The sequence below is a fragment of the Podarcis muralis genome, chromosome 13 (genome assembly GCF_964188315.1).
Source record: "Podarcis muralis chromosome 13, rPodMur119.hap1.1, whole genome shotgun sequence".
NCBI lineage: Eukaryota > Metazoa > Chordata > Lepidosauria > Squamata > Lacertidae > Podarcis > Podarcis muralis.
In genome coordinates this window covers 33,761,541-33,787,684 of record NC_135667.1, presented here as the reverse complement: position 1 = coordinate 33,787,684, position 26,144 = coordinate 33,761,541, and the positions used below count along the sequence as shown (strand labels likewise).

The following is a 26,144-nucleotide window of genomic DNA, read 5'->3' as shown; positions in this document are numbered from 1 at the left end:
TTGCACTCAAATACAATACTTAAGTGGGGTCAGGTAAGTTAGGGGAGTATGCTCTTTGCAACTCCGTGTGCCATACTTCCGAGGAAACATGCCTAGGATTACGCTGCAGGACTGCTATCCCACACAGCCAAGGCAAGAAGGGCATCCTATCAGGATGATACCTGCGGCGTCTCAAGAGAACCAGGTCCAGCGTCCCATCCCTAGCACCTCGTTTGATCCTGGCCGTTGTGTTTGTTGGGCTGATTCCATCCGGTTCCATTTTAATGGGAAGGGCATTCCGTGCGTCGAAAGAAAGACGGCACAAGGGAGGCCACCCCTTCATAAAGGTGACCGGTGGGTGTTTCCCTTGCTTCTGTCCTGCCCAAAACATCTAAAGAAGGGAAAGTAGAAACATCTCAGAATCTGTTAAGCCTGGCCACTGATCCGCAGTCCTAAACCTGACCTCCCTCCCCCGCGCCCCTCTTAAATCCTTTCCGCAAGCCAGAACTGTCCCAACAGAGGAGGCAAAATTCTTTAGGTTTTCTGTGCATATTCTCTGTTCATCTGCATTCAGAGTTATGTCAAAAGTTCCCTTCTATAACTCACTTTTCTTCTCCTGGTGTCTTTTCCAAGGTTGCTTTCCTTTCTCCACAAACCCCAGTGTTTATTATGGCCAGTGGGAGTTTATAGTAAGGAAAAGTAGAAATTCCTTTCTTATCTTTTTCTTCCTATTCTTGTTCCTTGTTCTTAGTTTGTTTGCTTTTCCCTGCAACGGCTTGAGAAAGTTTTCATGGGAGAGTAAACAGGAAGGCAATTCTTCCTAGATACAGGAGGGTTTCACCAGAAAATACTACTCACCCCCAATTGCATATCGTGTTTATTATTATTATTATTATTATTATTATTATTATTATTATTATTTGCAGTAGTGAAATTTCATTATATACAATGTAAACAGGAAACACTCGTCGTATATACATCATATCTTGCAGATAATATCATATTCTATACAATTCTATACAATGGAGTTTGCATTATTATTAATAATAATATTTTCTCTTCACGAATTCTGCAAATCCGAATTTTATTTTTATATATTTTGCTCTTTTGATATTTCTCCCTGCAATTTTTTTCTCTTTTCATGATATCACGCAGTGGAGAAGTTGCTACTACTGAACAAGATTCAGGGTGGGTAGTAGTAGGAGTCGAAAATCGTCCATTCCAAACAGGAGGAAGTGAAAATGAAGACACATTGGTTTCAATAATATTGGTTAGGTACAGTGTCCGGTGGTTATTAGGACTGTGGTTTTTCTTTTCTTTCTTTTTTGTACACCTCTGCTAGTAAAGTTATTGTAACAGTGATGGTGAATTTCAGGAGTAGTATTAGTCTGCTACTGTAATTAGCAGTTGTAAATAGTAAACTGCACACACATACACAACTTCCCTGCCCTTCCCCCAAAGATCCCAGACCTTCCCAAAACAGAAGTGGGCCTTTTATGCATCCTGTTCGAATCTTTCCCAATTAATCTTTCCAGTCTATCCTCACAAATTGTGAAGGGGGGGGGTGTTGGGGAGGAGGAGACAATCTGCTCCAGACCAGCCAATATACACCTCTCTAAGTAGTACGTTTGTCAGGCGACAATAGTTGACTTCTTGACCACAAAAGGTCAGATCCAATGTTCTTTGAAGTCAATGGATAAACTCCCCTTGAACTCTGTTGGCCTCATGATAACCAGTCCACCCTATTCATTGCAGGCGCATGTGTGTGTATAAACCATTGTATGAATACCCCCTTTCACACACACACACACACACACACACACACACACACACACACACGACCTTATAGCCATCTACTCACTATGCATGAGCATAACCTGCACAGATATTTATATAGATAGCTAAATAAATAGATTTACTAAACTGGCCACAAAGCTTTTACATCTGGATAGAGTGGAGAAGTGTCTCTAAAGTATTTGCTTTGTGGCTTGCAGGCACCTCAGCCCTACTTTGAAGCAATTGTCATGTAATGTGTTGTAGGAGAGCAAATTCAAGCACTTATGCCATGCAGAATTTTTGGCATTCCAAGCTTTTGCACAGATGTTTGGTTAAATATATACATTTAACTTGCAAGCTTTTCCACATGCCTGTGGTGATACCCAACTCTAAGGATATTGTTTATCAGGCCCGTAGACAAATGGATATTTAAGAACAAAGTGAAGTGGTTTATTTCCCCCCTGTCAGCTGCTGGGAATACACCTCCTATCCATAATTGGGCCCTGAACTCACATCTTACAAGGTGATGGCATGTGTAGCAAAGTATGCAGAAGGACTTTGATAGCGGGTGTGTGCTATTTTCCTTTCTTTTAGTAAACTGTATAGCAATGGTGGAGACAGTCTCTCTTCTCTTACAGTGCAACCCTATCCATACATATTCAGAAGTAGTTCCCGTTGAGTTCAATGGGACTCTCAGGGATGTGTGTCTAGGACTGCACACTTCCAAAAGCAAGAGGCAGAGAAAAGGATGCAGACAATCGCATAAGAATTTATGTTTGCTCCCGATTTCTGCCTTCTACCTGTACCCAAGTCAAATAACAGAATGGATCTTCCAGAGGTACTAATGGCGGGAATGAGCCCATATTACGTTACTAAAACTGTTTTAATTCGGATATAGGAGGGGACTTTTTTTTATTAAAAAAAAAAGTACCCGGCTGCAGGCACTAGAAGCAAAAATAAAACAGGAACTCGATTCCACCAACCTGAGCACTTTAAATCCCATTTAGTTCAACGGGTGAGATTTAGGCACCTGCTTCATTCCATCAATAAAACCAACGGGACTTAAACTGTAATCCTATCAATACCAACCTGTGAGTAAACCCCACTGAACACAGTGCGAGTCATGTATGAGACTGCACTGCATAGTGATCTTAACTTTGGCTGTAGGATGCCATAGGTGTCTGTCTGTCTGTCTCGGTATTTCTACACTCCCACCCACCCACATAATGTTCATTATTCTATCTCTCTTTGCCCAACTAGGCATCATTTCATGGTGCAAAAGTGGTTGCTGATTTGTCTTGAGTTTATTCCATCCCCCCTTTAAAAAGCACTGTAATCTGGATTAAAACACCAAAGAAAAATACCGCCCCTATTCTTCTTGATTTAAAAATAATAGAAGCTGGCGGGTTTACGATTGTTTAAAACAACTGGTTTTAAAAAGCAGTTTCGCTGTTTTAACTATAAGGTCCTTCTCTCTCTCTCTCTCTCTCTCTCTCTCTCTCTCTCTCTCTCTCTCTCTCCTTTACCAGAAGAGAAAAGGAGAGGGATTAAAATCTGTGAAAGGATTTTAATTAAGAAAATTAAATGAAAAGGGGGCACAAATGAGTTGTCTTGAGGGGAGAGGGGAGAGGGCGCGAGCAGGAAGCAAAGCAAAGCTATTCTAAACGATTAAATCGCCATTTTAACAGTGTAATGGGGTTTGCATACTGAAAGAAGGGGGGGGGACGGTCCTTATAGCTCATCAATAATTCATAGGAACTCGGGATCATTCCCAGGTCAGCAGACAGAGAGGTAAAGAGCAGCATCTATATAGGAGAACCAGCTCTTCTATCCCCCACCCCACCCCCGCCTGCCCGCCCCAAATCAAAATGCAATGGGTGACTCTTCCTCAAGTACATGGGGGAGAGTCTCATTTTAAGGCTCATGTTTTAGTGGTCTTTCACAACCATACACGCCTTCTGTAAGCTCCAAATTTCCACAATTCGGAACCCCATTCGGTTTGTTGAAATTAAAACAAAGCAAAAAACAAAACAAAACAAAACAAAAACGCCACAACTGCAATTAAGAACAAACGAAAGAGCCCCCATTCTGGTTTGTCCAAGTATATGCAGACAAGAACATAGTCGAGAGGATGGGTGGCGTGGCCTGGACAGGATCTAATCTCAAACATTGTTTTCTGGGTAGCCCCTGGCAAGCCGCTGTCACTCAGCGTTAGTCTCCCTCCAGTCTGTAGAAAGGAGAACAACGATGATAGCCTGGGATGTTGCTGAAAAGGTGAGAAGTGAAAAATACTTTGCTGGGGGGGGGGGGTGTTAAGGGGAGAAGATATAGCCTGCTAGGTGACATGGAGAAGCAAGTTTTCGTAGGTGTTTTACCCGCACACGCCTTGTTAGAAGAGGAAACGAATATCACCACTTTCCTGACTGCTTCAAACACGCTTCAAAATATTTATGGGAGCTATTCCCAAACAAATAGAGGTGGTAGAGATGATACCAACTAGTGCTTGAGTTTGCTTGTTTTCTTCTTCCCTCCTCCTCTATTTTTCCTTACCATTGTAAACCGCTTTGACTGCATTGGCGTTGCTATATAATGTTGGTTGGTTGTTGGACGGACAAAAGAAAGAAGTAAGACTGAGGTATCGTTTATATGAGATTATATATTTATTACTCCCTAATAAATCATTTGATCTATAGAAACACGTTGCCGGCTTGGTTTCTGGGGGATGAAGGTTTGATCAGATGACATGATAGTACCAACATCTGTTAACAGGGTAATTGATCAGCACGTGCATATTCTTCATCCAAAGGTCATAGCCCTCTGTTCCTTCCACACATGAAATAAACGTTAACTTTGAAGATGACAGTTTTGATTTGTGTCTCATAAGAAATCAACAGCTCCTGAACAGTTTTAATGCTCTTTCCCAAGTATATCACTTCGTCTCACAGCCCCAAATTTATCCATATATATGTGTGAGGGGTGGGTGCCTTAAAGGAATTCAGAAGATCTTCCTCCCATGATTCTGTCCTTCCTTTCTTGGGCTGCTTTATCTAAAACAACAGCAGTGCAATTGAGAATGAAATGTTCATTCTGCTTTGCTAGATCGGGGGAGGCAATTACGTTACAAAAAGGGCGCAACTCTTGGGTGCTTCCCCACGGCTGTCCTACTCAGAGTAGACCCACAAAAATCAGTGGACTTGAGTAATTTAAGTGTTTATCCTGAGTGTTTATCCTGAGTGGCTCAATCCACCTCAAAATATTGCATATCATGAAGAGGGTTCTTGCATGTTCCGTGGTTGCCCCCAGAACCTAAGCCCAAGTGAAACCCAATGGGAATGCCTCGCAACTAAGAGTGCGTAGGATTGCAACCTAAGCCAGTTCAGCTCTGGACTCTAAAGGGTCCCAACTCCGCAAGTTTTTATTTCGGGTTGTTGCTGTTCCTGGCTGGGGTGCAAACTAACACTACCTGATCTTTTGGGATTTATTAAAAGACGGTTTAATGAGGGTCCTGCTGCTGTTTCGCAGATGGAGGCAAAAAAAGGGCAAACTTCCCTTAAAATAAACTCTGCGAAGTATTATATCGGTGTGCGAAAGAGGGGGGTGGGGTGGCGAGATTGGAATGGGGGGGGGGGCGGCGGAAATCTCAAAAGCTTGTAACAACTCAGAATAACCAGCAGAGCCCGCTTCAGACCAATCCACCGCAGCTATCCAGGGTCACTTCCTGAGCCTTTCTGGCGAGCTCTTTGAAGAAGTCTTCATTTATCCCCCTGGAAGCTTCGCCCAAATGCACGGCGAACCCCGCCCTCCCCACTGCGGGGTGGGGGGAGCCGCGAGCCACCTTCTGCAACCGCGCAGCTCCCCAGCACTAAAACGGCGAAAACAGGGGGCTCAACTCTTGCAGCGGCTAACCCTCAAGTTGGCAAATAAAAGAAAAACTGGTTCTCAAGGCGTCGAGCCCAGCTGTCCTTTTCTTCCCCTTCCCTCCCCACCCCCCAGCACGCAGCACCCTTTTAAAGTGTGATTTGGGAGGAGGGGGTGGATCTAGGGATTGGAGGTGGGTTGCAAACGCTGAGTGAAATGAGGGGAAAACGAAAGAAAGAAAGAAAGAAAGAAAGAAAGAAAGAAAGAAAGAAAGAAAGAAAGTCTGCGCAGGTTCTGAAGACTAGGAGAGGTGAATATGGTCGTTGGTAGATTGGATAGAACGCCATTATAGCTCCGAGGGGTCAAAAAGGCGAGGGTCAAAAGTTTAGGCGGTGCGAGACCGGGTCTTGTGTTTGAGGCTGATAGACTGGATGTCAGTGCTAAAGAGGAGAGGGAGGGGGAGGGGAGGGAGGGGGTGATGGTGTAGCGTGGGGGGAGGGAAAGAGACCTTGCTTGTTTACTGGCTATAGATGAGAGAATACGATCGCGAGGTAAGAGTTAGGAAGTGTAGAGAGAGGCGACTCAAAATGTTACAGAGCTGTTGTCTATGCAAGGGAGACAAGGTAGAGCTGGGAGGCTGGGGGCAGGCAGGTTAGCTGGGATGATGAGGTAGTAGTATTTTGAGCTTGATGTTGGGGGTGCCTTGGGTCGATCTCTCTCTCTTTCTAACTAACGACTGTACTGAACAGTTTGGACTCAGTGCCGCAGGCAGTTCTTCCCGGGTAAGGGCCATTAGAGTGAATGGAACTACGCAGGATCGGGGCATTGCCTTCATTCATTCACCACAATGGCGTTTGCGCATAAGAGCTTCCTGCTGGATCACAACCTTCTAGTCGGCGCAGATTTAGAACACACACGTTTGTTCTTTTGAACAGTTTCTTTTTCTGTACAAGCTCTTTAACTGCTGCGATCATCTATGTATACTATAAATTAAAGAGCTATAATATATTAATTCAATAACGTGGATTATTATTATTATTATTATTATTATTATTATTATTATTATTATTATTATTATTATAGCATAATAAATCCTTGCGACACAGCGAACATTTATAACGTAATATTTTAATTAAAATAATCTTTGTAATCTTCCACACATCCCCATGGGGAAAATAATCACTGAACCAAAGTTGGAGGGGTGTTCCCAGGGTAAAGATGTATGCTTTTCTGAAATCAAATAACTATAAAAATACGTATCACGTCATTAAAATGAATAATAAACAAAGGAATTGGAAACAATATAGGATGTGTCAAAGAATGCTTCTAAAAGATTTTATCATAAGCTCCAAGCTGTAGGGGATTTAGGGCAGAGTCCAGCATCCATTTCCCATATGCAAACAAACCCTGTTGATTTTTTTAAAAAAACTACCTCGGTTTTGCTCAGCGCCCATTCATTTCGGTCTTGCGAAGGATAAATTTCAGCCTTAATCCTTTAGTAATATAGGATGTGAAGCATCCCGGAAGTTCTCCTATGCAACTTCCTGTTGGGGTGTTCTGTAAAGTTTTACAGATTAACTATCAGGGATTAATGGGTTAATAACTATGACTTTGTCTTTTAGGGAATTAATTGCTGTAGAGACTTTGCCTCTTAAAACTGGAAAGCAGTACTAACACTGTCTTAAAATAAATTGTCGGATACTATCTTAACCTTGGATCTCCCACAATACTGATGGGTTCTGAGCTTGCTTATTGTCAAGGCATTTGGAATCTGGGGTTTGTTTCACTTTATTATATTCATTTTCTTTAGATAATCATATACTGTCCTTCAACGTCAGAGTATTCGAAGAGAGACTATTCCATATTCCCGAATTTGATTAATAACATTTAATACGTTTACTTTTCCTTCTGATAAAAAGCGCCTTTTGTTTAGTCGATTGCAAATCATCACACATTTAGGAGGGATTGTCCACTTGCTTCAGAATCCTCTTAAATTAAGAAGATAACTGAAGTTAAGAGTCTTAACGGTGTCTTCACAGAGGCTTAGCAATGCAGTGGTAATTAACCGTTTTCTGCTCATTAATACATTGCTCGGTCAAACGGCTGAGAGGAATCGAATATTCGATTGGCTGACAGATTTAATTTCTAAAACTCTGTTGCAAAAGTGTTAGGGCATGCACCTCCTCTGGATTGATGCGTGTGTGTTTGGGGATCATTCCTCATCCGAATTACTGGCGCAGAATATATTCGGCAACAATAAAGAACGAACCAGGCCGGATTAAAGTCGACAGTAAAATAAATAAATAAATCATTTTAATTTCGAATGAAGGGGTTGATCTCAGCAGTTAGGATAATGGTACAGTTGGAAGGAAAATTTATGAAACCATTCTAAGTACACACACGCAGACCGCAGAAGCACCTGAGCTCCTGTTCTTCCTTTCTTATAACTCTCCTGTTCAACATTTAGCGGATTAAATTGAATTTAGCGTCAGTCGATTCTATATGAGGAACAGTTCCCCCCGCCTTGTTGCAGGATGTAGGTGGAAAGGAGCGATTCACTGCAGAACCTCCATGAATCAGAACCACGTAGCTGGCTACCAGCTAATTTATTTGTGCGCAGATCCTAAACACGTTGACTATCAAAAGCATGCCCCACTGAAAAGAGTGAGATTCGTTTGCAATAAAGCCTGTTCAGGATCTGGGATATAAAGTCCTGTTAAAGGTCAAGAAGACCCTATTGTTTTAAGTGTAAATATTTAGAACCAGGGGTGACAAGTTGCTGTCTTACCCTAGTTGCTGCGGCGTAAGTTTCGGACTGAGTCCAAACCCAGGTGGTTAGGATGGAGGTTTAAGCAGAGTTACTGAGTTGTAAATTGGGTTGTCCCTAATTTGGAGTAAGAGGTTTAAGGGGGTTGTGGTCCGCGTGTTTAAAGGCACACCCGATCCTAAGCAAGAGGGTATTTCTACATCCAAAATGCATTTCTTGAGAGGTGCGTCACATAGAAATGGTTGGTTTCCATATATCTCCATTCGGATATCTAATCCCAAATTGGTTGAAATGCAAAAGCAAATAATAATAATATTAGCATTTCAAGGTGTGTATTTGCGTGCGTACTCTCCCATAAAGCAATACAGGTTAATTGTAACGAACTCTTGAGGCTTTTTTTGCCTGGTATTTATGAATGATCACTGTAAACGGGCTACATTTTAAGCGTAACTTGGGCGATCCATCTCTAGGCTTCTCTAATTACTACAGTTATCTCTGAAGCGCAGTCATCACCGCTCCAGGTTTGCGCAATAACAAGGGAGGGGGGAATGGGAGTGGGCAACAACTCCGTTTGTTTTCAGAAGGTTAAAATCATCTCGGCATGAATTTTCATGGCTCACACAAGCACACGCTTCCTTTGCTCCCAGTACAGATCCCCGTGTATCCTACCCTTTAAGAGTCCATTTGCCACCATAGCCCAGCCCTCTATAGGAAGAGCCGTCAGGGATAAAGAATCCGAGAGAACAAGGGGATAAGCTGCTATTGGACGAGCTTTAAAACCCGTTCGTGGCGAAAATGAGAGCGAGAGGTTATTTCTACAAGTCCGCCCCCCCCCCACAAGACAATCCATGTAATGAGTTATTAATAGAAATAATTTAATGCCAATTGACTTTTCGATAGACTTCTCATGGCATGCCTCTGTCAAGTGCAGCAGGTAACCTGCTCTACAGCACACCGTGTGTGTGTGTGTGTGTGTGTGTGTGTGTGTGTGTGTGTGTGTGTGTACCTGTAGAATAGATGGTGAACAATACATACATCGAACAATAGGCAGCTACGGGCCTCGAAAGCTCAAGCCTTCACAATCCATTACATTCTTGAAGCTAGACCTTTGATGAGTTAGGGTAACACCTCTGGTGGCTTCAAAGGTAGAGTTTCTTTCCAACAAATTTCCTTCCGGAATTACTTTAACTGGGAGAAGGGAGGGGGAATATATGACACAAGCGTAGGTGACATTCAACTGCAGTTTTGCTCGTGATGGGAAAATGGAATTTCGGAACATGTACTTCTTTCCCTCCCCCTCCTTTGAATCCCAGTATCATTTCTCTGTATTGTGTTTTATTCAGTGGCCGTTGTTTCTTTTCTCTTTTTCCGGGGGGAGGGAATAGATCCTATTAATGTGTGAGGAAAGTGTGTTTAAGTTTTAATTTGAAATGAAAAAAGTATTGGTCCCGAAGCCAGAAAAAAAAGGGGAGCACATCAGCTGAATAATAATTTATGCATGTGTTTATTTAATGCCTATCTAGATGCACCCATAAACAGGCTCAAGTGACGTGCACATATTCGTAAATTCATCTGTCTATCTATCTGCACGCGCGCGCGCATATGTCCTCGCACATTTCTCTTTTGCATAAGCATCTACTGGCCAAAGAGCAACTTACAAAGAGACTGGAAAAAAGTCGCAGGCGCTACAGAGAGGAAAGCCTGCATTAAAATTCCTTGCCGTGGCATTTCCCCCACCCCTCCAAAGTAATGACCTGGGTAAAATTCAATATGACCGAGAGAACTATGCAAGCGTATTATAGAAAACGCAAGAGGGAGAGCCCCGGAGTGGGGTGAAACTCAGGTCAGCGCGTCTAACAAATATTAAAATGTTGGAGGCGCTGGGGACACGCCTAGCTGTTTAACAAAGACTGACAAAGTATGGAGATTAATACGAAAACTTGCGGGTATCCGAACCGAAAACGCTCAGTTAGGCCTACGGCTCCCTGCAAGCTGGTAGCCAGCTATTCCTTAGGCTTTAAAAGGCAATCGCAGTGGGAGGGGGAGGAAAGGAAAAGGGACAGATTTCCTATCGTGGGGGAAAAATAATCTTTGACATGGAGGAAGGAGAGATACGACGGAAGGATCCAGTTTTCCGGTTGGTGTTTCGGGTTCTTTTTATTGTGGTTGTGGCTGGACCGCTTGGGAAAGGCTGCTGCGTTTTGTATCCTGTCTTGCATGGGATGGTTATTTTTAACTGCGCGAACAAGGGGAGGGGGGTTGTAAACGCTTCAGTTTTTGTACCTTGGGGAAAGTGTGTGGGGAGGGGAGGTGCAGGAGTCGAAGGAGAAGACCTCCAGGCTTTTTTTGCTCTCAATCCAGAGAAGGGTGCTGTGATTGCAAAAAAAAAAGAGGCTCGATCCCTAACGCATTTCCTCGGAAGTAAGTCTATCCGTAGTAAACTGGAGCTGATCTGCTAGGTCGACGTGCAGAAAAGCAGCCTTGAACGCTGAGGCAGGCTCAGCAGTTACCTAGATGGGGGTCCTGAAAGTAATATAGAGGGGAGAGGGAAGTTCTCCTGCGCAAGCTTCCCCCCCCCCATTGCGAAGAACGGGATTCACGCGGTGATCATACCCAAGGTAGCCAGAAGATAACAGTTCTTAGTAGTAAAATAATATTGGCATATATTGGCAGGTGCTTTGAGTTTGATGTTGTGCGGTCATGGGGGGGGGGGCACACACATTACTGGGACGCCCGTGTAGCGTCCGAAAGGTGTGCACCCTCTATGGCAAACCATTGCCCAGTCGTCCTTTCCTATCTGTTTGAACTTTATTGTAGTATGCAAACAATGTATTGTGGGTCCCATCTGCTTGGAAACTCTGTCGTTTTAGGGCTTCATTAACTTGCCTCTTTGAAATGCAGAGAACGCCTGAGCTAAATCTGTCTTTGCAAACTTCCGAAAAGTTGAGACGTTTTTATTAGAGCAATCGAGAGTGGCCAAAACAAAACATGGGTGGTTGGGAGGGTCGGGGGGGGAGGTGTATCTTTTGATTTGGGGACAGCAGGCTGTTGTCCATGCCTCTGTGTGTGCGTGGTGCGCGCGGGGGGGGGGGGACTTTTGGAGAGGGTGGAAAGAATCGAACATTTCTGCTAGACGCTAGGGGTGCTGGTGATACTGGGATGAAACCCCCCTTTGTCTATTTGCGCAAGGCATTCTAAAAAAGTGGCGGTGGCGCTTTAAATAAAAAAAAAATAGATAGAGATATATATAAATAAATAAAAGAGTAGGCCTAGCTATTCGTTTTCCCGAAAAACCCATGTCTTGAGACAAGACTGGATGGAATACAGATGAAACAGGGGAGGGCGGGGGAAATGAAAAATGGAAGCGATCAAGGTCAGGAGAAAGAGGAGAGCGGATGTCTCAAAGGTGTATAACTGGTATACTTTTGTGTCTGGTAGGCTTCGTGGAAGGAAAGTTCTTTCTCTTTCTCTCCGCGCACTGGAGTTGGCCTGCAACTCTGCAAAAGTGCCCTTAGTCCTAAATTTGGTAATGATTCCCACTGAAACAAATTATTCCGAGTATGGTGCGCTTTCAAGTCGGACTTGTCTCTGTTCTTAGTAGACAAATCTGCAGCTGAGATCCCGAATTTCCTGTGTTGTCGCCCGACAATATATTAGCCCCACTAGAACAACCGGGGCAGTTATGGGTTCCCCCCGCCCGACCGGGGTGGCGCACTTTACAAATAGGTTGCGACATATTAGTTGAATTAGACGGTGCACCTGGTGAAGTGCATGGAAGGTGGGGGTGGTTGAATCCCGGGGACCTCGTTACTGACTTGAAAGCAAGCCCTATTGAAATCAGCAGCTCTTACTTCCATGTAAATACGTTCAGGTTCGGGATGCCCGTGTTGGAAAAATGATGCCTTCAGTGTTGGAGGGTGGGCTCGCACGGTCCATTACCTGGAAGTTGGAGATTTGGATTCCAGTGGCATGGACTCTCAAGGGTATAGGCTTAATATGGCATTATGAATTAAAACACAAACGCCTTGTCTGTTATCTAACCAGCATCTGTTGTTGTAGGAAGCGGGTGTAGAGACATGAATTAACGCAGCCTTCTTGCCACGGGTTTGGTTGTTTGGGGGAGGAAGGAGGACAACAAGAATGTGGCTGCTTTGACTTTTTCCAAACTATTTTTTGACTCATGTGGGAGGCTGGACTTGAAACACGTGCGTTTCCTCCTCCTTCGCTCCCCGGCTAAACGGTTTAAAACAGTAATACCAATAACCTCTTGCCTATGGTAGTATATTCGATACATAGGAGAAACGAACTGTCCTCACTAATAGGGCCATAATCTATTGCTCTGCTCTGATACAGTTTCATCCAGCGTGAAGACACCTCATAGGTAGTCCAGTGCCAACTGCTGAGTAAATAATGAACAAACTGTTCTACCTGACGAAGAATTATGTGTAACCCGAAGGATTCCCTATTCCTACGCTAAAATAATATTGGGACCGCTTCCTTTCTTTTTAAAAACCGCAACACGAATTCCAACGCGTCTCATTTTTCCAGACAAGCAGCCTTAACAGCTATCTACATAAAACCGCGCTGCTTCCGACTTGCTGCCGCAAAAGGTTCATTACTTACACAAACTGCATATTTTATTGCTTTATATCCCCCTTTTTTCGGAAATGAAATCCCTTTGATCCTCCCCCCATTCCTCTTCCCTAGGGTGAAAAGGGATGGAATTGCCCTATGTGTGTTGGGGGGAGAGCCACACCCTGTTTTCCTGTTTTTATTTGTATTTGTTTTAAGATCTCCCTCCCTAGAATGAAATAATATACGTGCCTACTCAGAGTTAAGCCCCATTGCGTTCAGTGGGACTTACCCCTGGGTAAATGTGTGTTAGACAACCAAATTATCGGAATAAGCCTAATGTTATTCCTTATTACAACGAAATCGCGCGAACAGGGTCGTTTTAGTTCTAATTAAACGATAAATCTCACTGAAGTGGATTGGGAGTGACTTTGTTTCTGCTTAGATCCTCCAACAGACTTTCCTTCTTTCCTTCCTTCCCTCCCAACTTTTCTGGACTACCTTTCTGCAACAGTATTCCTTCTGCGGAGGAAGAAGCAACAGTGGATTACGCGACAGAGTTGGGCTAACAGCCACGCGATTTTGCGACGCGTGTTGCAAGCAAATATTTCCAGACATACCTTCCTCCTGAAAAACGGATTATTTGTTTCTTATTTTATTTTATTTTATTTTATTTTATTTCGCCCACCTTTCCTCTTCACTGTAAGCCAAAACAGAAGACTTCTAGCCAAACTCAAAGGAGAATCTCTCTCTCTGTCTTCTGTATGTACCCTGTAGATCCGAATTTGTGTAAAAGAAGCTGCGTCACAAATTCGCATCTAGGGGAATATGTAGTTGACACAAACGCTACGGAACGCATCCCTCAAGACGAAGAAGGAGGAAAAGAAAGGGAGAAAAAAAGGCGAAGCAAATCGTAAAAAGACTTTCCCATCAAGGACTATTCCGTGTTGGTGGTGTGTTGTTTTAATGGCAGTGGGTCCCCCCGCCCCGCCCCCATCTTTTAAGCATCCAGACAGGTTGATTCAAATTATCGGGTATCTTCTGCGGAACAGGAAATTCGCAGGAAGAGAACAGAACAGTTCTTCCCTTCTGTGTTCATATGCTTGCAGAAATTGTTCTAGAACCATTCCTTTCTGTAAATAGGGCTGAGAGAAAACAGGTCTCTAAGGATTACCTGTTTGGTGCCATCTGTGCGCAGGCGCCACACAGCACTCAGAAGAGACAGGTCCCTGCCCCGAGGGCTTCCAAAAGGGGTGGATACATTGCGTCTTAATGAAAATGGACATTTAGGAGATAGACAGGAAAATTCAGGCTATGTTCCCTTACTTCAGTACTACTTTAAAAAGCTATTTATGCAACTGGATATTTTTTTTTATCCATCGTATTGTAGACTAACCCTAACTCTTCCTGCTCGTCTGTCTCCATGCTTTTTAAAATATATTTTCTCCTCCTGGCCGGGGTGGGGGGAGAACCAGTCTAAACCAGAACCTGTCTTTTAAAGGGATGGGTAACCCGAATTAGTTAATGGCGTTTCTATCGATCTCAAACGAGCTCTATCTATCTTTGCCACCGGCCGGGCTCTATCACCAAAATTTAGGCAGGAGCTAGAAGATTAATGCATCATAAACCGAGGAGAATATTTCCTTTCCTCCCAGTCTCCTAGTTGTTCAGACTACATGTGTTGTTATTTTGCTTTTTTACTTCGAGGCAAACTCTGCCATGGGGAACCGTGTGTGTACACTCTCACATGCACGCTCGCCAGTATCGACAGTGATTTTAATTCAGTCAGTGCACCGGGTGGGGGCACTTGGATTTTGTGGTGCCTTCTTGGCTATGGAATGATAGATTTCTTCGGGATATGAAATTATATAAATCCTGATATTTAAAAAGTAAATAATGATAACTGTTCCGCAATGCTGAGTCCCGCCTAGGTTCCTGAGTGCATTTATATGTAAAGTTAAGTCCAATTTACTTTAAAACAACCTGCTTCCAAGTTGACTATGTGCTGGCAACGGAAAGGCTAAAAGCGTCCTCCCCCCTCCTTCCCCCCTTCTTGATTATTTCCTTATCCGGGAATCCCAGGCAAACCTCTCCATTGGTTCCTGGGGTCACATGGACATCTAACTTTGTTCAGTTGACGGCAAAAGTAGGAGGGCTCTTCGAAACAGGAAAACGAGTGAGAAGGGGAGGGGAAGGAAGGGAGAAGGGGGAAGGGGAGGGGGCCCCGAAAGAAATAGGAATAAATTTTAGTATATTTTTTGGGGTGTGCGTGTGTGTGAGTGAGCGGGAGTGTGCGTGCCGGCGCGCGCGCGCCCTTTTGCAATTCCAAAATTAATGGCCATGAGTTCGTTCTTGATCAACTCCAACTATGTGGACCCCAAATTCCCACCATGCGAAGAATATTCCCAGCACGATTACCTTCCCAGTCATTCTCCGGAATATTTCGGCGGCCAGAGGCGAGAGGAGAACTCTTTTCAACCCGAGGCGTTGTACCCAGCGCGGTCCGCCTGTAACCAACCATCCTATCCTCCATGTCAGGGCTCTGGGCACCCGGCATCGGTCCTGTCTCCCAGGAGCCAGCGTGTCCATGCTCCAGCTGGACTTCAAAACCATCTCTCCGAATCAAACCACACTTGCGAATCCATCACGCCAAGCCCACCGCCTTCCTGTAGCCAAAACTCTCTCAACCAAAGCCCGTCCTCTTGCAAAGAACCAGTAGTTTATCCTTGGATGAAGAAGGTTCATGTTAGCACGGGTAAGTGAACCTTAAAGTGCCGTTCGCTTTATACTAACCTGCACCTCAAAGTCTTGTTGGGAAGAAGAAGAGAGAGAGAGAGAGAGAAAAGCTTATTGCCCCCGTTGTAAAAGAACCATTCCCCTTGGAGATTTATGGTCTCCCTGTTTGCAGAGCGCTATAATTACATCCTCCATAAATTTTTATTGCTCTTCTTGGCCAACTGCCTTTGAAGTCCCTGTTAACATCCTCCTCCAGTTTCTTTCTTTCCTTCTTTCCTTTCCTTCCTCCCCCCCCCCCACCCCCGTCCTTTATTCTTTCCTTCCTTTCCTTCCACTGGAGAACGTTCCCCAGGAAAAGTTTGAAGGAGGTACGGGGGTCTTTTATTTTCATTGTCGGCTTAAATTGTATTGAAGTAGAGAGTTTCAGCAAACTTCTCCTTTGCCTTTCTCCAAGGCTGGGGGTTGGGGGGGGGGTTGTTTGTTTTAAGATGGTCCCTTCAGAGCAACGTTTCAGAGAAGGATGTCTCGTGGGTTTCAATGGGAATGACTTCCCAGAGGGGGGAAAGAAGGTTGCTTGTCTTACGATCGAGGGGTTTGTTTGTCTTACATGTGGGGCAAACTTTATAGAACTTTGAGGTGCACAGGCAACTCCTTCGTACACGTGCAAGAGCCTTAGGCAGCTCGCTAGCTCGATCCTCAAGACGCTTAAGTCGGTGTATTTTAATTTATGCCTATTTAGCGACAGCGATTTGACTGTATTTAGTTCAACCCAAGCATTAAGGCTAAACTGAACTGCAGAGCAAGTTGTAGATCTATTTCGCACTCAAGACTCTGATGCATTATTAGGGTTCTGATACGCATATATGCATTCGGCCTTCCTTCTGTCTCTTCACATTTAGTTACCCAAAGGCTAGTAACACTCAGAGGCTGTAAAACGGAGTGCAGGGCTGTTACGTGATGTTAGGGTTCATAGCTGAATGCAACCCCCTCCTCGTCTCGCTATCACTCTCGTCCTTTCTCACCTAACACTGTGATCTATCCTCTGGAGTAACCACAATGATTCCAATGGGATTACTCTACACTGCCGTTTAAGCTTGGAGGACTTAGGCGACCTCTGGACCAGGAGAACAGCCTGGCTTTTAATAGATTGGCGGTTGTTTGGTTTTTTAAAAAGAGCTGTGTAAGGCTTAACATAGATGCAGCGAAGCAGGAAGGTAGACGCGAAGATCTAGGCAGTGAATGGGGTGCATTGGGAGACACTGGGTGGGAGGAAAGGTCAGACAGGGAGACACTCGTTCAAGCGATCAGAATCAACCTTGTGTAACCCTCAAAGTTCTAAAAGTAAACTCTGGATACACCCACAGGAATGGCTGGCATTCGGGCAGTCCAATCCTATGCCTCTTTACCCAGAGGTAAGCCCCGCTGAGCTCCCCTCCTGTGTGGATAGATATTAGAGACTTACAGTCCCACTGAGTTCGATGGGACTCATTCCTACGATCGTTTAGATGGGAGCAAACACGGTTAAGCTTCGTGGGACTTCCTTCCCACGGGTCTCCTTTCCGAGTAGGAGGTAAAGATCCAGGCTCTTAGAGCGTCGCTGGGGGAGGGGTGTGGTTTGGGGGACTTGTTTTGTAAAGGGCTGTGGCGTCTTCCAGGAGCCTTTTTTCCAAGAGAAGCTCGTGGTTTCTGTTTCGTTTTAAAGGGGCAGAAGAAGAGTAACGCTCCCCACCATCTCCTCCCCCCCCAACCCTGCTCCCCTCCCTGTTCCTGCTCTCTTTCTCTCTCCCCTGCCCCACTCCTCCTTTTGTGTTTCTACATTCAGTCAACCCCAACTACGCGGGAGGGGAGCCGAAGCGTTCCAGAACAGCATATACCAGGCAGCAAGTCTTGGAGCTGGAGAAGGAATTCCACTACAACCGCTACCTCACCCGGAGGCGGAGGGTGGAAATCGCCCACTCGCTTTGCCTGTCCGAGCGCCAGATCAAGATATGGTTTCAAAACAGGAGGATGAAATGGAAAAAAGACCACAAGTTGCCCAATACTAAGATCCGTTCCAATTCTGCAGCCAGCCTCTCGGCGCAAGGCGCGGGAGGAGGTGCCCAGGACCGAACCAATGGACCAACCCCAAACCCCACCGCCACCCCGACCACCACCACCCTATAACTGGCCTTTGAGCGTGGCCGCCCGCGAGTGTGTGTGTGCGTGCGTGCGTGTGTGTGTGCAGATCTGTGTGCTTAAGAACTGATGTGTGAAAGGGAGGGAGGCCTGGTAGTTTTCCTGTTCCTGAGGGAGAAACATGGGTGCGTATGGGGGGAGGGGACAAGGGGGTGGGTGAACTGGGACCACTATTTATACGAGGGGACAAGAAACAAAGAAGGATGAGAGGGTTGGGGGTTTTTTTGCGGGGGAGGGGGGGATTAGTTCTTTGGCCGGAAAGCAGGGTTGCCGTGTTTGGGGGGGGTAGCTCCTCTGTTCTATAGGAGATGGGGTTTTCAGATTTGGCTAAGATGGATCCCTTTTTCATCCTTAATCAAGCCAAACTCGGGCCCATTTGTCATGTTTACTCTCGCGTACAAACGAAGGACCTTATGCCAACCATTAGCGCGACAGCTAGAGTCGTCTTTAATAAATGAGGCCCGGTTTCACCTAAGGAGAACTGGACTCTCTCTCTCTCTCTCTCTCTCTCTCTCTCTCTCTCTCTCTCTCTCTCTCTCTCTCTCTCTCTCTCCTTTCGAACACCCGCTTCTTCCACCCTACCCACCCCACTAGCCAGAAACCCCAGTTTAAACCCAGCCATTTACCCACAAGGCGACAGAAAAGTGTTGTTGGCATCTGCTAAACACAGCTCTAGATAGGAGAGGGATTGGAAAGGGGAAAATAGAATTCTCACAGCCCTCTAAGGACTTTATTGGATGATAAATATTGTAATATTCCAAGTAAGGAAGGGCATCACGCGGCGGCTGCGGCGGGGTGGGGGCGCGGTGAGAATCGGGGAAGGACACAAAATTAAAAAAAGAGGAAGAAGCGATGTAATTTAAAGGCGGCAGGGAAGTACTTCAGGTTAATTATCTAACCTGAAAGACCTGGAAAGCGGAGAAGGGCAGTGCATTTCAGTCTATAAACTTGATTATAGCATAAGGCCATCTGGGTTCCAGCAGCCATGAAAATGGAACGGGGGGGGGGGGTTCCTTTGTAAATAAGGATGCGCCTTCGCTGCCTTCGCTTCAGTTTTTGAAATGAATGTGAAGATAAAGATGAATTTTCAGGAAATTCCCCAGAGAAGTAAGGCGTGAGGAAAGGAATATGGGTATTCTCTGCTCTCGCTTTCTCTCTCTCTCTCTCTCTCTCTCTCTCTCTCTCTCTCTCTCTCTCTCTCCCCCCCCCCCCAACCTTTCCATCTCTCTCTCTCTCTTGTCCCCCCTCATTCTCTTCTCTCACCCTTCTCTCTCCTATACTGTATATGACATTCCGAAATGGTGTGATTCCAGAGAACTTGAGGGAGGGGGGGGGATATAACACTCCCCTCCTTTCGTTCTGTATAATTACCTCTTGTTGTCTTGTGTGATACCCATAAGAACATGTATATAGCAGCAGCCACGGTGGAAAAAAACAACAACAACCCCGAAATAAAGCATTTATGGTGAATACGGTTGTCCGTGTCTTTCAGGGTATCTGAAATAGTCGCGACACTATTCCTTTGTTCTGATACTTTTGCAGACCCCTTTTCGATTCGACCAGGTTTTTATTGTTGTCAGTTTCCAAGCCTGCACTCCTCTAATGGAAACAAAAGATGTTTGACCATAGGGTATATCCTCCTTAACTACAGCTAAGCCTTATATGAGGTGATTTATTTCCTCTAAGCATGCATTAATGTGGTTACATTTTGCTTTCCAAACTGGTTCAAACTAAAATAGTAGTCTGATCGTTAAATTTCTACCTGGATGTTGAGACTATAAAGCAGCAGTGTGTTTTCCAAGAGATGTTTCTTCTCTGTCTTTTATTCCACCCCCCCCGTCCCGAGAAAAGCTACCTTCTTCAAGGTATTTAATACATTTAATGACCATAATTTTTGCACAGATGTTTCTCGGTGTTTGCAGCTTTTCTGTGTATTTTTATATTACAAAGGAGCCAGCCGCTGCAATAGCTCAAACTCTGACAAGCAAATAGATAATCAAGAAGACAAATGACTTCTTTTGTGCTCCATAGCTCTTGTATTAATTTTCATTTTCTTTCTCATACAAAGTATCGAAAATACTGTTTAGGACGAAATAGCATTCCAGTTCTAAGTTACAAATTTTGCGTGTGTGTGTGTGTGTGTGTGTGTGTGTGTTTGGAGACGGATTAGAGACCATGCAAAGAAAACAGTAATTTTCTCTTTTAAAATCCCTACTCCTGTCCCTAATACGGTCTTAACACGGTTTGTACCTTGGGGCAGAATCCAGCGGGATGTTCTCCTGCAAACGCTCCATTGCAATGGAGGTCGTATTCATTTCAGTGGAGCGTGTGCAGGAGAAGCTCCTGCTGGGTCTTGCTTTGAGCAGTGCGCAGGAAGTAATTTCCACATGAAGGTTAAAATACTCCAGGAACCTTCCCTTAGGCCACTTGCTATCCATTACTCAAATCGTGTGTTACGTTACTGCTTTATTGTACTATCAGAACATATATCTCGATGGGGTTGATACCGATGGCCCAATCCGCCATGCTCACTATGAACTTAATTTTAATGCGTGTGCATAACCTCCTCTTCCACATAAGATGGCAGACTCTTTCTATGGGAGTCAGTGCAAAAAATAAACAGACAAAAACAACCTTATTGATTTTCACACCACCTCGGATTCACAACCCCTTTTACTGTGGAACAACCAACTCCTTAAAGCCATGAGAGTGATTGTAGAGCAAATGGCTTGTTGTGGACAAGCAACCACTGGCCACGATCCACTCCTCACCTAATCCAGGATTTTTTTACGATAGGGCTACTGCAGAATGAATCCAAGGCAGCCAACACTGGTCTGATTTGAGCTTCTTTACTTGAAAGTACTATAAATTGAAATGAATGGGGTTAACTTTCGAGTACAGTACTGCGATGCTTGCAGGATGTCCTGGGACAACAGCGGCCTTGCAACGCAGCACCTAAGAACTTGGTGCCAATAATTTTTTTAGTACCTTCGGTTGGTTTCTGGTCCATATTCACCTTACAGCAGACCTTAGTGGGTCGATACTTGAGGACACCATGTGAATTAAGCCCTTAGGCATTTTGCTGTTTTTTCTTATGATGCACGAAAACTACCTCCTGGCAATGAGGACTTGGGGGACACTTGCCAGTAAAAAAAGAAGGGTGTTGTTGCACGTGTATTTCCCTAATCTATGCCAGGATTTTTATTTATTTTTACGCGGAAATAAGTTTGATTTTTAGGAAGCTGGAGACAGTACCCCTCTCCCAATGGCTACGTTTCCATTGATTTCAGTGGTGCTGGGGGGGGGCATGTCTCTTGCGCTTTTCAGGGTTACTTCAAGGCATTCCCTCTCTCACATACCCCAAACAAAACTTTTAAAAGCATATGCTGGTAAGAATGTAGCTTCTATAGAGCCAAATCAAAGCTGGAGAGGGTGAATAGGATTTGGGGTGGAGATTTCTATAGGCCCTAAAAGTTCACAAGCATTGTAAGCAGACAGAAGCTGAGAAAAATGTGAGAATTATACCGAAAAAATCATTAATCATTTCTTTTATTCAAATACTTATCCTTTTCCTATTGTTATTCAACAGCAAACCTCCGCAGACCTTCTGTTGGGAAAAAAAGAGTACCCAGGAGCCTTGAATCTTTCAAGATATCTTCAAGAGAAAAATATATATCTATATATTAATATATATAGATAGATATATATATATACACACACACCTCTATATATCTATACATATTCAAACACACAGACACTTGAACTTTTTTTTTTTTTACTTTTTACTTTTGTAAAATGGAAGACTCTACTTCAGACATGAACACCACCTTTAACCGCCTGGAGAAAAGATGTGGGAAGCTAAAAAGGTAAAAAAAAACAACCCCAAACATTGTGTGTGTGGGTTTTTTTAAGGCTCGGCTTGTTCTTTTGAAATTATATATTGCTTCGCTTTTAAGGATGGAGGGGGCGGGGACAACATCAAATGCCTTCTGCTCTTAAAAACGTGCCCTGGGAAGCCCGATTCTATGCAGCACGTTTACTCGAAGTAAATCCCACTGAATTGAATGGTCTTACTCCCAAGTAAGTGTCCATAGGGCTGCAACCTTAGATGAGTTTGCAGCCTTAAGAGGAAGCCCTTCCTGGTGGTTGTTGTTGTTTTAAAAGAAACAACACATGGAGTTATAAAGGCGGGGAAAGAAAGAAAGAAAGAAAGAAAGAAAGAAAGAAAGAAAGAAAGAAAGAAAGAAAAGAAAAGACTGCTAATAAGAGATGTTTTAAAGGAATTTTAATGGTTTGCTTTTTAAATGTGTTTTTAACATCTGGGCTTTTGTGAAGAATGCTTGTTTATTTTCTAATGACAATGTGGGTGAGGGGGGGCAGGAGACTGGGTACTAGAATAAAATAGGTGCCTGTTCTAAAAGGGCGTCCTGCCTTTATTTTTCCGTGGGTTTGGAGTAGCTGGGAACCCTCACACTGTTGTTCTAGAACTCTTTATGCCAGGGGATGTTGTAAGGATAATGCAATGTTACATATTCCATAACTGCAGATAATACAGAGGAGGCGTGGCTACTTAATTTTTGATTTTAAAATATTGCCTTTGGTATTCATGCGCGGGTTTTTGAAGGTTCGACAGCAGAGGTGTGAGTGAAGAGGTTGTCTGAGCGTCCGTCCATGATCTATCCATCTGCATTTCAAGGTGGGGGGGGGGGAGAGAAGGATTATATTAGAAGAAATGGAGTTAAGATCTGACCCTGGCGAGCTGCGGAGTGAGGATGGAGTTCATCCAAGGGACACGTTTTCTAAGCGATTAGCCTGGTATTGCAGCTACAGAATGACCCCTCAAAACCCCTTGACCTTTTCAAGACTGGACATTGTGCTCGGTGGCATTGCTCTCACGGAAACAGGGGCGGGCTAAAGCAAACTCCGGAGGCAAACGTGAAAACGAGAGCAATACAGAGAACCAACCAACCAACCTCTGGTTTCCTTAGTCTATCGGTTTTCCTTTTGTGTGTGTGGGCGCCTGGCTTTTTTCTCCTCCTCCAGTCCGGTTATCTTGTCGGAGGCTATGGCTTTTTGTTGTTGCTCATTCCCTAGCTTTCTTTAGGACTCACAGTCCAGCAGGTAGTTCTCCTGCGCAATCCTCCTTGAAATGAATGGGAGATGGCCTAAATTTTGGCCGGTTTGATGGATTGGCTTTGAGGCTGCAATCCCATACGCGCCTAACCTGAGAGTTGGTCCCCTTTGACTTGCTTCTGAGTAGGCATGCATAGGATTGCATTGTCATCGTGCAGTCCCCCATACTTTTGGTCTATTGGGTTTTCGTTTTAAATAGGTGCAATCCCTGTGTGGCAAAGTACAGTGACTATTATTATTTTTATCACAGTCTTCATCAGTGGTGGCTGTTGTGGTAGTAGGAGCCTAGCCACCTTTTTCTGCTTTTACACCTTCTTCTTCCGTGGAAGAACAATGAGCAGTATGCTGATATACGTGGTGTTCAGATTAATTTCTGAGTCCCTGGTGCCTAGATTTGCTGGGTGACTCTAGGGTGACACCCAGATTTGCTGAAAAAGGGAACCTGCATGCGCACCATAGAGCTAAGTTTGTGTAAAGCATGCACACACAAATAATTATGCATTTGTTAAGGGTTCTGGGAACTGGGACTTTGTGAGTGGAAAACTACAGTTCCCATGATTCTTTGGGGGAAGTCATGTGATTTAAATGTGATTTATATGTGTGCCATGCATGCAATGGAAAGGTGGGGTGACCAGGCCATGAATTCAGCACCCCTCCTTTCATCTTGTTTCTCATTTTCACCCCCTTCCTCACATTCTTTCTACCTTTTATTCAAGGCAAGCTAATGTCATAACAGCAGTTAGCAACGCTCACTGGTAGATGGGTTCAAAGGCTCTAAGAAAAAGCAAGGAGCCCTTTACAAAAGGTGTCATTGATGGGTTCCTTGATAAACAAGTTTATTTATTGGGCTGGAGGAAAGCACCTTAAGGCTGTAATCCTCCATGCCACTTACCTGGGAGTAAATCCCATTTAGTTCAATGGGGCTTGCTTCTGAGAAGACATGCATGAACTCGCACTGTTATTCTGCTAAAATGGCTGCCTTGACCTTCTTTTGTCTTCCTTTAGGTATTAGGCTTCTCTCTCCACCCCCCCCCTTCCCCCTGATAAATTTCAAGCGTTTCTTGTAATGATTTTCTAGAGATCTTAGATCACCATACATTGTGGAATATTCAGGCCCACTAGACTTCTTCAAAAGGAAAATGCAGTGTTATGATGACGTTTTCTTTACAGCGACTTGGAGAGGACCCTGACTTTACATGGAAATGAAATTTTGTGCTCAGGAGCGACTTTTCCTTCATGTTACCCTGTTGTAAATATATCAGAAGACCCATTTATACCACCCCACCTGCAGCCTTCTATAAGGTTGAGTGAGGACATGAACCACAAAGTGGTCCAGAGGCTGAATATTTCCCACCAGATGTGGACATTTCATCTTCATCTCCAGCTCACTTAAAACCTGAGTACTGGCATTTAGATCTGCTTAAAGGGAAGCCAGTGGCACAAACTGGGCCTCAATCTACTCTAAGTGGTTTGTGGACCCATCTGTCCAGGCTCACCAGAAGGAGATCTCTGTCACCCTTTGCAAAATGTTTACTTTTGGCTGTGCAGTTGGACTGTTATTTAAATCTCAACCACCAAGGGTGCTGGGTGGTGGCTGTTGTAGCAAGACCCCACCCTAAAGGTCCCAGGTTTCCGTAGGCAAAGCAGTATAGGTGCTAAACACTGCAATGAGGTCTCCATCCTAATAGCGCAAGGTGGCCAGCTGTTTCCTGAGCTCCCCGTCCCAGACTAGTTTTATATATATATTTAATATATTATTTTGGTGGATGGTAAAAGGAAGAGCTATTGGTGTTAGACAACTGCATAAGGAGAGCTTAGGGGAGCAGAAGGTCTACTGTGAGATATGGAACATGGCATTTGTTTGTATGTACAGTATGTATGTAGGTATCTCCTTCTTTCTGGTGGCTCATCTTCTTTGTACTGGCGCAACATAGATTTGTATTTAACAACAAACGCGCGCAGCAGTGCACGTGTGAAAACGCCACCTGCAGTTGTGTGGTCTGAAAGCAACTGCGCCTACTGGCTGCCCTGTATCCTTCTTTAAAAAGAGGTTTTCCCTAGTCGCAGATGGGCTGAGCCTGTGATTTATTTATTTAGTGGCGAGGCCAAGGCAGTCTGCACATGCTCCGAGAATCTCTCTCTTCCCCCCTTCTTTATTCTACACATGGTTATTTCTTCGTATTATTTCCACCATTATCAGTGCATGTACATATAAACCCTGTCTTTATCTCCTTATCTCCCTTTTCTTCTCTCCGTGTGTTCCTTTGTCTACACACAAGTTGCACGCACGCGGGTGCGCGGGCACAAACACCCTCCCACAAACCGGATCTATGTTACAACCCTTCTACCTTTCCCTTTGGAAACGTCCCTTTCAATGACAGAGAAAGAGGCGTGGATCTTAGCTGGCCAGGGGAGCGGAGTTTGGGAGCTTTCTCAGTTTGATCGGTAGCACCCTGGCAGATTTATGATCCCCAATAAAACCGGCGTGTTTAAATTCGTAAATCAATCTGCCTTTCCCACTATATAAACGTTCATTTTATCTTGAGAGAGAGAGAAAAACCCCGCTCGGTTTCTCGCACCTACCAGGGCGAGGAGAGGCGCTTCCTTTCCTTTGAACTATAGAAGACAGAAACATCTTTTTAAATCAAAGTTGTTCTTTTTTAACAAAAAAAAGGGGGGAGGGAAGGAGGGGGAAGCAGACGGATTTTTGTTTCCTTTGCAACCCAAGGATTATAGACATGTTTTCTTTTCTGCTCACTTTTCTTCTTCTTAAGAAATATATATTTTTATAAATATCACTTTGCCTCTCTTTTAATGTCTCCGAGCAATCCGCGAGGTTTTAAAAAAATCGAAATCTTATTCTGGCTCTCTCTCCATTTTTCGCTCCTCTGTAATTATTTTTTTTTAATCAGTTGTTTAAGTGGGCCAAAAAAGCCCAACTTATTATTATTATTATTATTCAGCAAGGTCTCCTCACGGCAGTGAACACTTGCAGTCAAACCCTCTTCTTTCCCTCGTATCGCCTCGCTGGCTTCGAACCATTTTAAGATTTCTCCCAAACCCCTTTCTTCTACGATAGCAGGCCCCACTGATGGCAGTGGGATTTCCTCCCAGTATTTAGAATGGGATGCAACTGAAAAATCAGCGG

The 26,144-nt window shown here is 44.3% G+C and overlaps 2 protein-coding genes and 1 long non-coding RNA gene across 9 annotated transcripts in view; 2 read left to right on the top strand and 1 right to left on the bottom strand.

Moving 5' to 3' along the window:
- LOC144325130 (uncharacterized) overlaps positions 1-15,812 on the bottom strand; it is a 43,108-nt gene extending 27,296 nt beyond the window's left edge. Inside the window, exons 1-2 of one of the 2 annotated variants that reach the window (XR_013390431.1) lie at positions 15,746-15,812; positions 162-370 (exon numbers count right to left, since the gene is read on the bottom strand). This is a non-coding gene — a long non-coding RNA (uncharacterized LOC144325130). Of the gene's footprint in view, positions 1-161; positions 371-15,370; positions 15,508-15,745 lie in introns of those variants that run through there. The other variant, XR_013390430.1, reaches the window with a different exon arrangement.
- HOXB3 (homeobox B3) overlaps positions 1-26,144 on the top strand; it is an 86,402-nt gene that overhangs the window by 21,673 nt on the left and 38,585 nt on the right. For 5 of the 6 annotated variants that reach the window (XM_028702541.2, XM_077917348.1, XM_028702537.2 and 2 more), the window contains exon 2: positions 21,453-21,729. The gene's annotated coding sequence lies outside the window, so the exon portion shown is untranslated. Of the gene's footprint in view, positions 1-10,060; positions 10,518-21,452; positions 21,730-26,144 lie in introns of those variants that run through there. The other variant, XM_028702536.2, reaches the window with a different exon arrangement.
- HOXB4 (homeobox B4) lies at positions 13,778-19,333 on the top strand. The gene is made up of 2 exons (XM_028702558.2): positions 13,778-15,707; positions 17,511-19,333. The coding sequence occupies exons 1-2, from the start codon at positions 15,287-15,289 to the stop codon at positions 17,849-17,851; spliced, it is 762 nt and encodes a 253-aa protein (XP_028558391.2). The 5' UTR covers positions 13,778-15,286; the 3' UTR covers positions 17,852-19,333.

What these genes read in the sequence shown, in the direction of transcription:
- HOXB4 (XM_028702558.2), top strand. Translation starts at nt 15,287, where the DNA reads ATGGCCATGAGTTCGTTCTTGATCAACTCCAACTATGTGGACCCCAAA. An exon ending in GAAGGTTCATGTTAGCACGG is followed by an intron (nt 15,708 to 17,510) that starts GTAAGTGAACCT and finishes TTCTACATTCAG; the next exon opens with TCAACCCCAACTACGCGGGA.